At 42.2% G+C, this 18,211-nt stretch overlaps 1 protein-coding gene across 4 annotated transcripts in view; it reads left to right on the top strand.

Moving 5' to 3' along the window:
* Window positions 1-721: 721 nt before the first annotated feature.
* The window catches only part of PRPSAP1 (phosphoribosyl pyrophosphate synthetase associated protein 1), a 39,222-nt gene continuing 21,732 nt past the window's right edge, over window positions 722-18,211 (top strand). For 2 of the 4 annotated variants that reach the window (XM_036997426.2, XM_036997424.2), the window contains exons 1-3: window positions 722-1,270; window positions 4,148-4,200; window positions 13,055-13,121. In XM_036997426.2, coding sequence (XP_036853321.1) covers window positions 1,101-1,270; window positions 4,148-4,200; window positions 13,055-13,121 — 290 coding nt within the window. In that variant the 5' untranslated portion in view covers window positions 722-1,100. Of the gene's footprint in view, window positions 1,271-1,975; window positions 2,076-4,146; window positions 4,201-13,054; window positions 13,122-18,211 lie in introns of those variants that run through there. The other 2 variants (XM_036997425.2, XM_073235969.1) reach the window with 2 other exon arrangements.

Here is an 18,211-nt window from a genome sequence, read left to right as displayed (position 1 = left end):
GCCTTACATTCAGGCACAAAGTTAGAGTCTGCGGGATTGTGGATAAAACTAAGGTTCCTGTGATCAAGATTCTCACCTGGCCCTGTTTGGCTGGCTCACTACACACGTGCGGTCAATGCTCGTTATTGACTCTATACAAAGGGCTCCGCCTGTGCTCTGGGAGACAGGGTGGTTCGGCTGCAAGGCTGCAGGAGAGCAGAGGTTGGAGTGGTGGCAGCGCCGAGGACAGAGGCCCAGAGGACGGCTGTGCGGGTAGAGAGGCCCAGAGGCAGAGTCCACCTTGCTGAATGCAGACTCACCCTTGAGTGTATGGGATTTTAGTGATTGACCTGCCACCTTGGAAATAAAGTTGGGTATAACCCTTTCACTCCAAGAATGTTCTACTATCATTTATTTGGTCATGTTGAATCCATACTGAACTTGCCTGGGGCCGAAACTCACTGGCAAGCCAGGGATAGACATCAGGATGAAAATACACCACCTTTGAAACAGCTCTGTATTGCGGGCAACTACCGGGAAACGACCCCGCCCACCACTTTTCAAATCTATCCCAGCTGAGCGCATGCGTCTCACAGGACGCTTGCGCCGTGTTGTCATAGAGGCGCGGAGCTAGATCGACGGCCTTGCAGGCAGACATTTTGGATTCTGGCAGAGACGTTGGAAACCGCTGGGACTACTGCCAAGTCAGGCTGCACAGTCCAAGAGCCTGAATCAAAAGAGCTCCTGTGGGAGCGACAAAATCAAGTGGCGGAGGGGATCCTTGATGCTTCCCTTTAAGAACAAGCTTTAAGAGAGTTGCCCACAGCCCTGCCCTCATCTGAGATGGCGGCTCTGCGGCCGCTCTAGCCAGCGCCTCTCGGATTCCCGGAGGGGACGAACGTCTCGCTGGCCCTGAGGGGGCTGCGGCGCTGGCCTCGGGGAGCGCAGGTTGTGCTAGAGCCCCTCGTGGCCTTGGGTACGTGGACGGTGAACCCCTTCCCTCCTGTACCGGGTTTCTCAGCGCCTCCCCCTGCCGCACCCTCGGGCCTCCCTGCCGCCGCTGTCGGAAGCGCCCGGGGGCAGGCCCTCGGGCCGGCTGTAACCGCGCCTCGGGCCGGACCATGCCCAGGAAGCTGCAGCTGCTGCCCCCGCTCTCCGCGTCCTCGGCTTTCCGCGCCCCGCGAGCCCGCCCCGCTACCCGCCCGGCTATGAACGCCGCCCGCACCGGCTACCGAGTCTTCTCGGCCAACTCCACGGCCGCCTGCACCGAGCTGGCCAAGCGCATCACCGAGTAAGGAGTGGGGGCCCTCCCGGGAGGCCGTCGGCGCCCCTCTCCCTGCCCACCCCGCCAGCACATCCGGGCGAGGGCGACTTTGGCCTCTTCGCCTTGCACTTGAGGGAGGCGCAGAGTCCTGCCGTGTCAGGGCTGGACGAACCCTTGGGGGCGACTCGAGACCCCCCCACCCCCCACCCAAATTCTGCAGCCGAGAAGCGCTCCGCACTCCTGTTCTCTCCCCACCCACCTTCTGTTGCTCGGTCCGCCTTTCGTCTCCCCATTCCTACTTCCCAGGGCGCCGGCGACGTTTCAGCGACTCCCGGAGTGAGCTCCCTGGGGAGGGAGGCTCAGGGTTTGGCTCCCTTTCCCACTGTCGGAGTTGACCTGCGAGCCTGGCCATCGCCGTCCCCAAGTCTCCTCAGTGAGGCCGAGGTCCCGACGGGGCGGCGGGAGGGCTTTGCAAGTGGAAGGCCCCCGAGGCGCAAGATGCAGCCCCAGAAGCAGAGGTGCAGGGAGGGCAGTGAGCACGAGGCAGGCCCAGGGGAGCAGGTTCATCGGAGCCGGTGATGGAGATGGTAGTTCTAACCCGTGTTTTTTTGTAAGTCAGTTTTAGATTAGGTCAGTCATTAGAAGTCTTTGCCTTTCCACGTCTTTTGAACCTAGGAAGCTTGTGGTTTCAAGGGGTCTTTGGGGTCTGACAACTCTGAAATGCCTTCCCAGTCTTGTCATTTACTAGCTCGGTGACACTGGGCAAAAACTCGATTTTCCTGAACTTCATTGGGAGATTAAGGATGAGTCTATCCATCGGGGCAAGAACATGGTGAGCATGAACAAAATAATTAAATCAAGCGTCTAGCAGAACAGAGGCTCATAGTGGCCCTCTGAAAAATACCTACTTACCAAGTGGGTTGTTTTCTACCTGGCTTCTTTGGAGAATTCCAGAGCCCTAACATACAGGAAGAAGAGCCTTGTGAGACCTTTCCAGATAAACTTGTTACACATATAAGGCATAAAATGAATAGCTTGTCCTTTAACACTTGGCGTCATTTTTACATTTTACTTTTTTAAAGGTATCATTGATATACGCTCTTATGAAGGTTTCACATGAGAAACAATGTGGTTACCACATTCACCCATATTATCGAGTCCCCCACCCAGATTTTTACATTTTAAGTAACTCTTAGAGTTCCTCTGTGAAGTTTTCAGATTTGATAAATAATTGCATGAATATATTTTAACTTCTAGATGGAAATATAGAAGGGGAAACCAAAGTCATTTTTCTCAATACTGTAATTCCTGCTTTCACTTGGAGTTTTAAATGAGAAGAGTGTAAAAACAATGCTTTTTGAGTCTACTACCTAGTTTCTACTTCTGATCTCTTATTTTTTGTCTTTCTTTTTGAGGCCAACTAAAATGCTAACTTGAAATATAAAGCTTGTGTTTGTTTATTTTGGGTCCGATTTACCACAGTGACCCTGCTGAGAGAAGACAGAGGGATGAGGGCCCATTTGAAAGGTCAATGGTTTTGCTTTTTTGTTTTTTACATTAAGTTCTTCCCTTCCTTGTTCCAGAAGGGTTTTAAGTTACTGTAAAAAAAAATTGTTAATAATTGTTACCTGTTTATATGTTGAGTTTCTGAGTAAGAATTTTGATTTGAAAAACGGTTTTACCATTTAACAGAGTTTGAAGATCTTTAGATTCAGTGATACCTGAAGTTGTGCTATTTTATTTCCATGATTCCTTTTAGATCTACACTTCAAGCAGGGATTTTCAAACTTTTTTGATTATGTACTTTAATCAGTAAAAATTTAGGTGCATTACATTCTCAGGATGTGTGTAAGTTACATGGGTGTTACTTACCCCCAGTATCCTTCATCCAGCTTCCACACTTAGTAACTTTTTATTATTCTTGTTGCACCTACTCCACCTGTCTCTTTTGTTTATTTTTTGCTGGAGTATTTTAACATAAAATTGATGATTTTAGCCATTTTTAAGTGCACAATTCAGTGGAATCAAGAACATTCACAGTATTGTGTAAGGATCACCACTACTTCCAGAACTTTTTCATCTTCCCAGACAGAAACTACATGCACATTAAACTCTCCCAGCGCCTGGTAACTTCTATTCTACTTTCTGTGTCTGAATTTGCCTTTTCTGGATACTTCCTATAAATGCAATCATGCAGTGATTGTCTTTTTATGTCTGATTTATTTTACTTAGAATGATTTTTTTTCAAGGTTTGTACATGTTTTACCATGTATCAGGATTTCATTCCTTTTTAAGGCTGAATGATATTGTATTTCTGGCTGGAGTATTTTTAAACAGATTCCATCCTTACATTATATCATTTCACTCATAAAAATGGTAGTGCCAACTGATAAAAACTAAGAAAAACTAACCACAACACCTTTAATTCCTTAATATCATCTGGTATCTAGTCCTTGTTCACATTTCCCTGATTACCTCAAAAATGGCTTTTTATGCATGGTTTGCTCTAATCAGGATCCAAAACAAGATTCACATTATATTTAAATCTATGGCATTGGAATCTATATGCTTTTGATAATTGAGCACTTACCTCTGGCTTGTGTTTTTGGGGATTATGGCTAGTAACCAAGTGTTCGTTAGGGAATGGTTTTCCAAGACAATTATTATTCAAAAACAATGAAGTAGACATTAAACTGGTTGTGGACTCCAGTAAAGCAGTGTATTACAAAACGGTTTAGCACTTGAAACTGCTTGTGGATTTTTAGTTCTTAATTAATTAAACTTTCTAAAAATTTTTTTAAAGAATGCCAGTCTAGTTATTTCAGTCTTTTTATTAAATATGCATATGAACTGGAGTTTTTTTACAAAGAGCATTCTTAATTGTCTTTTCTCTCCCCCCCATAGGCGTCTTGGTGCTGAATTGGGGAAATCTGCCGTATATCAAGAGACCAATGGAGGTAAGTTAAAATTATTTCCTAAATATCCTTTGTTTCCAAACTATAATCAGCTGGCATGTTTTTAAAAGGCAAATGTTGCTCATGTATAACATGAACATTTTTCTCTTTAACATTAATTGTAAGTCATTCTATACTTACCTTCAGATCTTGACTTCTTTTTCTCCTCAAATTTTCCATTCTTCTTTATCCAAGACAATGCAAATATCCTCTTGTTTTGGAATGAAAAAAGGAGAGATGTAGAGAATAGTTTTTTTTCTTACATTGGCCTCTATTTGATAAATACTTTTTACATTTCTCTGTCTCATTAGTCATCAAGTGGAATCAAGAGCAATTTGGTACTAGGTAGTAATGGCTTATTAAAAAAACTCTCTTTGAGTTCATGTCTAAATTTTTCTCTCAAGTCTCTTATAGTCTCTGACCCTGGGTTGATAATCTGTTTCTGCTGCCTTCTGGGTTTCTGTGGGGAACTGTAACATGAAAGGATAATGCTTGAAGGCACTTTGTTAATAATGGCCAGTGTCCTAGGAATGCTGCATTGTCATCTAGTGGGCCATATACTTCAGATTATAATGCCCTTGTTCAGTGGGGAGACAAAAGTCAGTATAAAATAATTTGGAATTATTTTTGCAAAGTTGAAAGCCTGGATTCATGATTCTGATGCTGCTTTTTCTCTTTCTAATGGTATAAGTAGTTTGAGGAGATAGTTACTAAGACATTGTAAGTTCGGGGAGAGGAAATCCCAGGGCAAAATACCTCTCAAAACCAAAATCAGTCAAAGGGAGAAATAAAGTTTAAAATGTGTTTATTGCTCACAAACTGCAGTCCTGGGCCATCTTTCTCCTCTGCTCTGGAAGAAGCCAAAACCGGCCCTCCCCCTCACCTCTCCAGTACTGATAAGCCCTCCTTGCCCAGGTAATTATCCATTGATACAGAGACAAACTTCTTTCTACCCCTGAGGAATGATGCAAATGCACTAACTTCTCTCCACCTCTGAACACATGTTGATATGCAGATGTACTAAAGCCAGGCGAGATATTCTGGAAATGTTACAATTTTACCCGCAGGCCACCCCTCCAGAAATCTCGGATTTACAATTTACTTGTTCCCCCTCTTCCGACCAGTCTAATAACATACAATAGCAACAGCAAAAAGATCTTGGTAATCCTCAAGCCAGAGGATTCAGCCTTTGCAGATTAAGTAAATGTACTTAACAGCACAATCTCTCACTAAGCACAAAATATGTTCCTACATTTGTTTACTCATTCCTAACAACCATGCTACATTGCTCACAAAACTTTTACCAAGCATTAGACAAAGTCATGCCTCTCTGTAAGCATTTTTTTCTTGACAAGAGCAACACAATCATGATAATTCTCAAGCCAGATGATTCAGCTAGGTTCAAAGTCCCATGCAGATCAAGTCCACAGCTCATCCATTCCAGCCATCACTCAGCAGCTGCAGCCAGGGGACGCTTCCAGGACACAAGGACTGCAGAAGCAAATAATCATGATTGTGGGGGGCCAATTTGCTGTTACTCCAGGAATATGCAGGAGACCAGCTTCCGGGCCTTTTCCCAAGGTGCCAGAAGAGCCAGCCATTGCCAGTCCATGTGTCAAAATGTCCAGGGCCACCTCCGTTTTACTCCTAATTGCTGCACCCATCCTTATAACACATGTCTAATAAAGTGGGTGCCTTGATTGCTCTCAATCACCTGTGGCCGGCCATAGGATGCAGAGAGACGCTCTAGGCCCCTCTTGGTGGTTTGCTGATCTGCACAACGTGCAGGGCACTCCTTCCAGAATTGGCTGACTTCTTCAAAGGTCAATGGCAAGCCACACTGACGGGCTACAGCCCACATTATCTTTTGCCCCCTGTGTACCAAACACTGATGGAGCCTTTGGGCTTTCCTTTTAGCCAGCGCACCTGGGCCAATGCATCTGCTTCATTATTCCCTGGGGATGCCAAAGGCAAATGGCCAGTCACATGATATACAGTAGGTATCAGTGCCACACCACTCCATGGCCTTTGGGTCCAGTCTCTCACCCACCTCGCGATGGGTTAGGTGGTTATTACCTTGGTTGGAGCTTTTCCAGCGATGGACTCCATAGCCAGCAAGGCGTGGTACACAGCAGCCAGTTCCCTCTCTATTAAGATGTACCAGACCTCTGCTTGTTTCCATAGTTGTGATCAGGATACAGCAGGCAGCAGGAGCAGCAGCCTTAGGCTTGACCCATGGCCTGGGGTCAGCACGGCCAGCAGCAGTGGTGGTGCCTCCACAACCACACAAGTGTAGACACATGTCCCTCAGTGCAAGCGCCACTTCTCCCCATCATTTCTTGGGGCAGCCCTCCCAACACTCACACCCATTATAACAGATTTCAGGTTCAGAGGAATTCTGCTGACTCCGCCAGGTATAAGTCCAGGGAGAGGAAATCCTGGGGCAAAATACCTCTAAAAACCAAAATCAGTCAAAGGGAGAAATAAAGTTTAAAACCCTTTTATTGCTCACAAACTGCACTACTGGGCTGTCTGTCTCCTCTGCTCTGGAAGAAGCCAAAAACTGGCCTTCCCCTCACTTGCCCAGGTAATTACCCATTGATGTGGAAATGAACTGCTCTCCACCCCTGAGGAATGATGCAAGTGCACTAAAGCCATACTTTTTTCCACCCCTGAACACCTATTGATATGCAGATGTACTAAATCCAGGTGAGATATTCTGGAAATGTTACAGTTTTATCCACAGACTTAATGATGTTTGGGGACCTAAAAAAGGAAAGTAGGAAAGTATTCGAATGCCTGGCTTATTTCATTGAGCATAATACCCTCTAGCTCCATCCATGTTGCTGCAAATGGTAGGATTTGTTTTCTTCTTATGGCTGAATAATATTCCATTGTGTATATGTACCACCTCTTTATCCATTCATCTACTGATGGACACTTAGGTTGCTTCCATTTCTTGGCTATTGTAAATAGTGCTGTGATAAACATAGGGGTGCATCTATCTTTTTCAAACTGGGCTGCTGCATTCTTAGGGTAAATTCCTAGGAGTGGAATTCCTGGGTCAAATGGTATTTTTACTTTTAGTTTTTTGAGGAACCTCTATACTGCTTTCCACAATGGTTGAACTAGTTTACATTCCCACCAGCAGTGTAGGAGGGTTTCCCGTTCTCCACAAGCTCACCAACATTTGTTGTTGTTTGTCTTCTGGATGGTGGTGATCCTTACTGGTGTGAGGTGATATCTCATTGTGGTTTTAATTTACATTTCTCTGATGATTAGCAATGTGGAGCATTTTTTCATGTGCCTGTTGGCCATCTTAATTTCTTCTTTGGAGAAGTGTCTGTTCAGCTCTTCTGCCCATTTTTTAATTGGCTTATTAGCTTTTTGTTTGTTGAGGTGCATGAGCTCTTTATATATTTTGGATGTCAACCCCTTATCATATATGTCATTTATGAACATATTCTCCCATACTGTAGGATGTCTTTTTGTTCTACTAATGGTATCCTTTGCTGTACAGAAGATTTTTAGTTTGATGTAGTCCCACTTGGTCATTTTTGCTTTTGTTTCCCTTGCCCAGGGAGATATGTACATGAAGAAGTTGCTCATGTTTATATCCAAGAGATTTTTGCCTATATTTTTTTCTAAGAGTTTTATGGTTTCATGACTTACATTCAGGTCTTTGATCCGTTTTGAGTTTACTTTTGTGTACAGGGTTAGACAATAATCCAGTTTCATTCTCTTACATGTAGCTGTCCAGTTTTGCCAACACCAGCTGTTGAAGAGGCTGTCATTTCCCCCTTGTATATCCATGGCTCCTTTATTGTATATTAATTGACCATATATGCTTGAGTTTATATCTGGACTCTCTATTCTGTTCCACTGGTCTATGGGTCTGTTCTTGTGCCAGTACCAAACTGTCTTGATTACTGTTGCTTTGTAGTAGAGCTTGCAGTCAGGGAGCGTAATTCTGCCTGCTTTATTCTTCCTTCTCAGGATTGTTTTGGCTATTTGGTGTCTTTTGTCATTCCATATGAATTTTAGAACTATTTGCTCTAGTTCATTGAAGAATGCTGTAGGTATTTTGATAGGGATTGCATTGAATCTGTAGATTGCTTTAGGCAGGATGGCCATTTTGACAATATTCTTCTTAGACAAGAGCATGGGATGAATTTCCATTTATTAGTGTCTTTAATTTCTATCATGAGTGTCTTGTAGTTTTCAGGGTATGGGTCTTATACTTTCTTGGTTAGGTTTATTCCTAGGTACTTCATTCCTTTTGATGCAATTGTGAACAGAATTGTTTTCCTGATTTCTCTTTCTGCTAGTTCATTGTTAGTGTTTAGGAATGCAACAGATTTCTGTGTATTAATTTTGTATCCTGCAACTTTGCTGAATTCACATATTAGTGCTAGTCATTTTGGAGTGGAATCTTTAGGGTTTTTTATGTATAATATCATGTCATCTGCAAACAGGGACAGTTTGACTTCTTCCTTGCCTATCTGGATGCCTTTTATTTCTTTGTGTTGTCTGATTGTCGTGGCTAGGACCTCCAGAACTATGTTGAGTATAAGTGGGGAGAGTGGGCATCCTTGTCTTGTTCCTGATCTTAAAGGAATAGCTTTTAGCTTCTCGCTGTTAAGTATAATGTTGGCTGTGGGTTTGTCATATATGGCCTTTATTATGTTGAGGTACTTGCCCTCTATACCCATTTTGTTGAGAGTTTTTATCATGAATGGATGTTGAATTTTGTCAAATGCTTTTTCAGCATCTATGGAGATGATCATGTGGTTTTTGTCCTTCTTTTTGTTGATGTAGTGGATGATGTTGATAGATTTTCAAATGTTGTACCATCCTTGCATGCCTTGGATGAATCCCACTTGATCATGATGGATGATCTTTTTGATGTATTTTTGAATTTAGTTTGCTAATATTTTGTTGAGTATTTTTGCATCTATATTCATCAGGGATATTGGTCTGTTAATTTTCTTTTTTTGTGGTGTCTTTGCCTGGTTTTGGTATTAGATGGTTTTGGTGATGTTGGCCTCGTAGAATGAGTTTGGGAGTATTCCCTTCTCTTCTACTTTTTGGAAGACTTTAAGGAGGATGGGTATTAGGTCTTCACTAAATGTTTGATAAAATTCAGCAGTAAAACCTTCTGGGCCAGGAGTTTTGTTCTTATGTAGTTTTTTGATTACTAATTCAATTTCTTTGCTCGTAATTGGTCTATTCAGATTTTCTGTTTCTTTCTGGGTCAGCCTTGGAAGGTTGTATTTTTCTAGAAAGTTGTCCATTTCTTCTAGGTTATCCAGTTTGTTAGCATATAATTTTTCATAGTATTCTCTCATAATTCTTTGTAGTTCTTTGGTGTCTGTAGTGATTTTTCCTTTCTCATTTCTGATTCTGTTTATGTGTGTAGACTTTTTTTCTTGATAAGTCTGGCTAAGGGTTTATCTATTTTGTTTATTTTCTCTAAGAACCAGCTCCTGCTTTCATTCTTTCTATTGTTTTATTCTTCTCAATTTTATTTATTTCTGCTTTAATCTTTATTATGTCTCTCCTTCTACTGACTTTGGGCCTCATTTGTTCTTCCTTTTCTAGTTTCACTAAATGTGAGTTTAGACTGTTCATTTGGGATTCTTCTTCTTTCCTGAGGTAGGCCTAATTTGCAATATATTTCCCTCTTAGCACGGCCTTCGCTTCTTCCCACAGATTTTGTGTTGAATCTTTGTTGTCATTTGTCTCCATATATTGCTTAATCTCTGTTTTTATTTGGTCATTGATCCATTGATTATTTAGGAGCATGTTATTAAGCCTCTGTGTGTTTATGGGTTTTTTCATTTTCTTTGTGTAATTTATTTCTAGTTTCATACCTTTGTGATCTGAGAAGCTGGTTGGTACAATTTCAGTCTTGTTGAATTTACTGAGGTTCTTTTTGTGGCCTAGTATATGATCTATTCTTGAAAATGTTCCATGTGCACTTGAGAAGAATGTGTATCCTGTTGCTTTTGGATGGAGAGTTCTGTAGATGTCTGTTAGGTCCATCTGTTCTAATATGTTGTTCAGTACCTCTGTCTCTTTACTTATTTTTTGTCTGGTGGATCTGTCCTTTGGAGTGAGTGGTGTTGAAGTCTCCTAAAATGAATGCGTTGCATTCTATTTCCCCCTTTAATTCTGTTAGTATTTGTTTCACATATGTAAGGGATCCTGTGTTGGGTGCATAGATATTTATAACAGTTATGTCCTCTTGTTGGACTGACCCCATTATCATTATGTAACGTCCTTCTTTGTCTCTTGTTACTTTCTTTGTTTTGAAGTCTGTTTTGTCTGATGCAAGTACCTGCAACTCCTGCTTTTTTCTCCCTGTTAGTTGCATGAAATATCTTTTTCCATCCTTTTACTTTCAGTCTGTGTATGTTTTTGTGTTTGAAGTGAGTCTCTTGTAGGTAGCATATAGACGGGTCTTGTTTTTTTTATCCATTCAGTGACTCTATGTCTTTTGATTGGTGCATTCAGACCATTTACATTTAGGGTGATTATCGATAGGTATATTCTTATTGCCATTGCAGGCTTTAGATTTGTGGTTACCAAGGTTCAAGGGTAATTCCCTTACTCTCTAACAGTCTAATTTAACTCACTTTGTGTACTATTACAAACACAACCTAAAGGTTCTCTCTCTTTTTTTTTTTTCCTCCTTTTTCTTCCTCCTCCATTCTTTGTATTTTATGAGTCATATTCTGTACTCTTTGTCTATCCCTTGGGTGACATCTATTTAGCCTTAGGAACACTTCCATCTATAGGAGTCCCTCCAAAATGCACTGTAGAGGTGGTTTTGTGGGAGATAAATTCTCTCAACTTTTTCTTATCTGAAAATTGTTTAATCCCTCCTTCAGATTTAAATGATAACCTTGTCGGGTATAGTATTCTTGGTTCAAGGCCCTTCTGCTTCATTGCATTAAATATATCTTGCCACTCCCTTCTGGCCTGTAAGGTTTCTGTTGAGAAGTCTGATGATAGCCTGATGGGGTTTCCTTTATATGTGATCTTTTTTCTCTCTCTAGCTGCTTTAAAAGTCTGTCTTTATCTTTGATCTTTTCCATTTTAATTATTATATGTCTTGATGTTTTCTTCCTTGGGTCCCTTGTGTTGGGAGATCTGTGCACCTCCATGGCTTGAGAGACTATCTCCTTCCCCAGATTGGGGTAGTTTTCAGCAATTACCTCCTCAATGACACTTTCTATCCCTTTTTCTCTCTCTTCTTCTTCTGGTACCCCTATAATACAAATATTGTTCTGTTTGGATTCATCACACATTTCTCTCAATATTCTTTCATTCTTAGAGATTCTTTTTTCTCTTTGTGTCTCAGCTTCTTTGTATTCCTCTTCTCTAATTTCTATTCCATTTACCATCTCTTCTACTACATCTAATCTGCCTTTAAGTCCCTCCATTGTATGTTTCATTTCAGATATGAAATTTCTTGATGATTGAATCTCTGACTTAAATTCGTTCCTGAGTTCTTGAATATTTTTCTGTACCTCCATAAGCATGTTTATGATTTTTATTTTGAACTCTCTTTCAGGCAGATTGGTGAGTTCAGTTTCATTTGACCCTTTTTCTCAGGTTTGTGAGATTTTGGTCTGAACCATGTTCTTTTGATATTTCATATCTCTGTGTGGTGCCCACTAGTGCCCAGAAGCTCCAATCTCTGGAGCTGCTCAGCCCCTAGAGTGAGGTTGGGGGTTGTAGGGGAGCAGAGCTCCTGCCTCCATTTTAAGTCTCCCTAGTCTATTCTCTTCAGCTCCTCCAGGATATTTCCAAAATGCAAATATTTTTGACTTACCGCATCTTAAAATCCTATAGGCCAGAATTGAGTCTCCTCAGCAACCAAGTGGGACCGTTTGGGATCCAAGATCAGCCCACCACACCTGCCTCATCATCCATCATGTCCGTCAGCACATCTTGTGTGCCCTGATTCAGGAATACATCTTACATGTGACCATTTCTCACTGCTCCTACAGCTGCTGCTCGGGTCCAGCCCACCATCTGTCCCTTGCCTGGACTCCTTCAAACACAGCCAGAGTGGTCTCCTCTGGTGCCAGTGTTGCTTTCCCAGTTTTCTTGACACAGTAACCAGTAATCTCAGCCCTTCCATCTTCAAATCCTCCAGTGGCTCCATCACCCTTGGTATATAATCCAGATTCCTGCACGGTCTGGGCCTCCTCTCTCCCTCTTTCACCTGGTTCTCAAGCAGATAAGGGACTGCCCCTGCCTGACACGCTGTGTCCCCACATCATTGCATGTCCCCATTCTCCCTTCCTCACTCTGTGCTCCAGCTTGCAGTGAGGCCATTGTTCCCGGCCCTGTCATTTTTTCTCCTTCATCACGCTGGTCTTCCTCTGGCATGTTAGCCTGGAGAGTTGGCCAGCCGCCGGCCCTGTACTGTCTCTTGGGTCGATCTTTGTCCCCTTAGTCAAGGTCCTCCTCTTTGGGACCCCAGCACAGGGGAGAGGAGGCCTCAGCATATATTAAAAGAATACTAAGGATGCTTACTTTTGGCCTCTTTATTTGCTATAGACTTTTTCCCAAGCATGTTCTCTTTATTTTGGTGATGTATTTTTCTTTTTTGGACTTTGAGATTTCATGTAGACCTGTTTGTTACTTTTGTCTGTTCTTGGCTTATATTCCCCTTGGCCTGACTTTTTTTTTAATATATGTATATGACATTGTGAGATCTATTAAGGATTTATTTTGATGCACTAAGTGAAGTATTAGATTCATCTTTACTTCCTCTAAATGCTGACTGATAATTGCAACATGAAGTGCTTTTCTTAAACTAGAGAACGTTTTTATTTTTCAGAAACAAGAGTTGAAATTAAAGAATCTGTTCGTGGCCAAGATATTTTCATTATACAGACAATACCCAGGTGAGAGTTAGCACTTCTTTATGAATCCCTTTTCCTCTAAAAATCTTAGTGATCTAATTCATTATCTTATAAATAACAATTAAGTTTTCTTTAAGTTGTAAATGTTCTTCATGTTAAACTAAATGCTTTCCAAAATATAGTTATAGTCTTTTGGAATTCCTACCCTGTTTGTGTTACTATCTGTTTGCTTGCTTATCTCCAAGGTTTAAGCTCTTCAAGGGCAAAATATCTTACTTCCCGAAGTACTGACCGTGGGCCAGTGTCTGCTCAACTCTGCTGAAAAGCTTTTTGTTGTTAAATGCAAGGTGTAGCTGCTGCTGATTCATGCTCATCAAGACGGTTTTTTGTCCTGCACTTTATTTTGCACAGTGGCCCATTTCCAGCCTGTCTCTATTGTGGATATCGTCTGCCACTCCTTTCCTTAGGGCATGAAGGCAGGCTCTGGAGGAATCTTGACCTACCTAAGTACAAGAGTTTCCATGTGGAATTGTCTCCTTCCTTTCCCTCAGAGACATATGTAGACTGTGTGTATCTTTGGAAAATGCAGACCATGTCTGATCAATTTGGATCCCCAAGACTGTATCAGTAAGAAGAATGGCACTTAGTACGGGCACTTTATATGTATCATTTTTAGTCCTTAAAACAAATCCTACATGGCAGCTCTTCTTAGCCTCAGTGACACCATGATTTATAATAAGAAATAATGTATCTGGTCTCTTTCCTGGCACAGAGCTCACAAAACCCTTGGGATTTCCGAAGTGCTACAAGCAATAAAGATGTCTTCTGTTATGTTTAGTAAGCCCCTCTTAACCACTCCTGAGTTTATAGTAATGAAGTCCCTCTGGAGAGCCCCTAGATAACCACAAGGTGGGGGCCAGTTGTCTAGGGAACCAACCAGGTGATTGGCAGGTTGGCACTCAGCCCTGCCCCCAGTGAGGGTGGGGTGGGTCAGGTGAATCACTTATCAGTAGCCAATACTATAGTGCTGCAGCCAGCATCCTGTGTACCTCATACTGCCCATTTCTGGTTGGAAGATTCCAATAAATGGAACTGCTGGGTGTAAGGATCCGCGTGTTTTTGTATTGGTAGAGATGGCTGCGCTGGTAGACATTTGTGATGTTTGGTGTTAGCAGATCCTTCTGTAGTGCCCTCTCCCGAGGGTACTCTGACTATGTTTCCTCCAGCAGCTTCGGCTTTGTGTTGGTGGCCTCCTCGTGATAGGAGTCTGTCTGCCCAGAGCTTTTGTTTGACACTGCTGCGTGAAAATGAGGAAGCCTGGGGGTCTTGCCTCGGAGTGAAATGCCTGTGGTGAGGGAGCTTTGACACCCCACGTGGCTGCTCCTTGGCTGCCTGCGCGGATCCTGGTCTGTGTTGTAGTGAATAGTAAGGAGGCACTGCCATCACTTTTCCCAAGTTACTGAGTTCCTTAGGGCATAGGAAAGAGCTACAGGTGACCCTAGGTCCTTGGCTTGGCCACCTTAGATTAGGGCAAGCCCTTTACTGGTTTATTTTGGGGTGGCAAAGAATAGAGCCTTGGCCTCTGTGGCCATAGATGGGCCAGTTTTGTCACTAATCCTCTAGGAAATACAGGGGTCTAAGCCCAAAGGCCTTATTGGTTAGTAAAGTCTCTTCACTCCACCCTAACTGAATTTATGATAGCAAAAGAATGTGTGTCATGTTAACAATTGTTTATCTTTAAGAAATCTTAACAGTAGATTACGCTCTGTGTCTTAACCTGGAATTTGAGCTCTTTTCCAGGGAGAGGGTTAACTTGGTCATGAGCAGTTGTGTGCCAGCACCAGAGCAGCTGGGCTCTTGTACCTGTTTCTGTTATACGTACACGTACTTGGGGATCATCCCTGAGATGGGGGAAGAGCTAAAAGGTTATGCCCTCCTCAGGGCAGAGGCGTCATTTTGTTGGGCCAGTTGGTGGGTTACAGGGTGCCTGAGCCATTGAGGAGCTGCCTTCCTTCCTGTGTGTAGGCCTCTGAGGTACAGCTGCTGAAGAGCCAGGCTGTTGATATGTTTTTCATTTTCATGATGAGTTAGGATAGTTGAGGTTTTGATGCCTAGTGTGAAAGTATATCTTTTTTGATACATTACTTAATCATAAGATTGACTTCAAAAGGCTGCATTTTGATAGTACAGTTTCCTATCAAGTATTCTCCTCCCTTTTATTATGATTTTGAGCAGTAGGGAAGAGATGATAGTAAGAGCTGACTTTGCAGTGGCTGGTATGGGGAGCTGGTGAAGTATGTGAAGCTACAGGGCTGCGGATGGGTTATCTATCTGCCCAGTCATCACCTCTGCTCTCTGCTCATCTGCCTTGTATGTTCTCTGAGATTAAACTGAGCCCGGTTGGCTTGCCTGTTCAGCGGGAAGCCAGTCTCCAAGACACAGTTTTGAGCAGAAACAGAATTTATTGCAAGGCTGCCAAGCAAGCAGACAGGAGGCAAGGCTCAAATCAGTCCACTCAGTGGTGGGGGAGAAGGGGGATTTAAGGCCCTTGGGCAAAGTTAGGTTGAGAATGGTTCAGAGTGTGGTGAGGTGTGGTTGGTTGCAGGTTGGGAAATTTCAGTTCTTCATTTCAGGTCTGGGCTGCAACAAGCAGCAGCTCCCTTTGCTTCAGATTATCTCACCTGATCCCTGAAGTTCTTCTTTCAGTTCTGTTCACTGAAGAATTTTTGTTCAAGACAGGGAAAAGGTTATTGATCACACAGGCTCAGGGTGGTTATGGGGGCTTAACCAGCTTGGGCTGTTCTTCCCTGGTTGAAGCTGGCCTCAGGGTCCTGCAAAATATCTTTGCCAAACAGCTTGTGACTTCTGTGTCAGAGACATTATCTTAGAAAAAGCAGCACAGGCTTTTCAATTAAAAGGCCATTGGTTTCAGGCCAAATTAACCCTGTGGTGTACCCTTTCATAACCACAGATTTCCATATTTGGGCATGCATACAAATGCGTGTGCTTATGCATGTAGGGCAGAAAGACAACTTCATCTGTAATTTCCTTTTTGTTGTAACAAGTCCCTCCATATCCCCATTAGAACATAATCTTTAAGAGAGTAGAGATTTTATTGATTTACTGCTTATCTTCAGCACCCAGAACAGTATCTGGCCTGCAGTAGGCACTTGATGACTTTTGGTTCAATGAATAAATGGATTTTGACCAGCGTTGCTAGCATATATAGTCCACAGATCCTGTGGAATGATTTAATGAGTATTACACAGTTTTTGTGTGTTTCCTTGTAAGCAGCATACAGATAGGTCTTGTTTTTTTATCCATTCAGTGACTCTATGTCTTTTTTTTTTTTTTTGAGAGGGCATCTCTCATATTTATTGATCAAATGGTCATTAACAACAATAAAATTCTGTATAGGGGGGGGTCAGTGCTCAATGCACAATCATTAATCCATCTCAAGCCTAGTTCTCGTCAGTCTCCAATCTTCTGAAGCATAACGAACAAGTTCTTACATAGTGAATAAGTTCTTACATGGTGAGCAGTACAAGGGCATTCATCACAGAAACTTTCGGTTCTGATCATGCATTATGAACTATAAACAATCAGGTCAAATATGAATATTCGTTTGATTTTTATACTTGATTTATATGTGGATCCCACATTTCTCCCTTTATTATTATTATTATTTTTATTTTTAATAAACTGCTGAAGTGGTAGGTAGATGCAGGATAAAGATAGAAAACATAGTTTAGTGTTGTAAGAGAGCAATCGTAGCTGATCAGGTGTGTGCCTGTAGACTATGTGCTAATCCGAGCTAGACAAGGGCAATAAAACATCCATGGATGCAGAAGCTTTCTCTCAACACAGGGGGGGTGAGGTTCTAAGCTTCCCCAATTTCTCACCTGATGGCCCCCCTGCGACTGTGCCTGTCTTGACTGTATGTCTTTTGATTGGTGCGTTCAGTCCATTTACATTTAGGGTGATTATCGATAGGTATGTACTTATTGTCATTGCAGGCTTTAGATTCATGGTTACCAAAGGTTCTAGGTTAATTTCCTTACTATCTACGAGTCTAACTTAACTCACTTAGTATGCTGTTACAAACACAATCTAAAGGTTCTTTTCTGTTTCTCCTCCTTTTTCTTCTTCCTTCATTCTTTATATATTAGGTATCACATTCTGTACTTTTTGTCTATCCCTTGATTGACTTTGGGGATAGTTAATTTAATTTTGCATTTGCTTAGTAATTAGCTGTTCTACTTTCTTTACTGTGGTTTTATTACCTCTGGTGACAGCTATTCAACTTTAGGAACACTTCCATCTATAGCAGTCCCTCCAAAATAGACTGTAGAGATGGTTTTTGGGAGGTAAATTCTCTCAGCTTTTGCTTATCTGGAAATTGTTTAATCCCTCCTTCAAATTTAAATGATAATCTTGCTGGATAAAGTAATCTTGGTTCCAGGCCCTTCTGCTTAATGGCATTAAATACATCATGCCACTCCCTTCTGACCTGTAAGGTTTCTGCTGAGAAGTCTGATGTTAACCTGATGGGCTTTCCTTTGTATGTGATCTTATTTGTGTCTCTGGCTGCTTTTAACAGTTTGTCCTTATCCCTGATCTTTTCCATTTTAATTACTATGTGTCTTGGTATTGTCTTCCTTGGGTCCCTTGTGTTGGGAGATCTGTGGATCTCCATGGCCTGAGAGACCATCTCCTTCCCCAGATTGGGGAAGTTTTCAGCAACTACCTCCTCAAAGACACTTTCTATCCCTTTCTCTTTCTCTTCTTCTTCTGGTATCCCTATAATGTGAATATTGTTCTGTTTGGATTGGTCACACAGTTCTCATCCTCTTTTCTCTCTGTGCCTCAGCTTCTTTGTATTCCTCTTCTCTAGTTTCTATTTCATTTATTGTCTCCTCCACCGTGTCCAACCTGCTTTTAATACCCTCCATCGTGCTCTTCAGTGATTGGACCTCCGACCTGAATTGATTCCTGAGTTCTTGGATATCTTTCTGTACCTCCATTAGCATGCTGATGATTTTTATTTTGAACTCCCTTTCAGGAAGAGTCGTAAGGTCCATGTCATTTTAGTCTTTCTCCGGAGTTATATTAATTTTACTCTGGACCAGGTT

The sequence above is a fragment of the Manis javanica genome, chromosome 4 (genome assembly GCF_040802235.1).
Source record: "Manis javanica isolate MJ-LG chromosome 4, MJ_LKY, whole genome shotgun sequence".
In the NCBI taxonomy this organism is placed as follows: Eukaryota; Metazoa; Chordata; class Mammalia; order Pholidota; family Manidae; genus Manis; species Manis javanica.
Note: the sequence above shows the minus strand (reverse complement) of the source record. Positions and strands in the feature narration are given on the sequence as shown.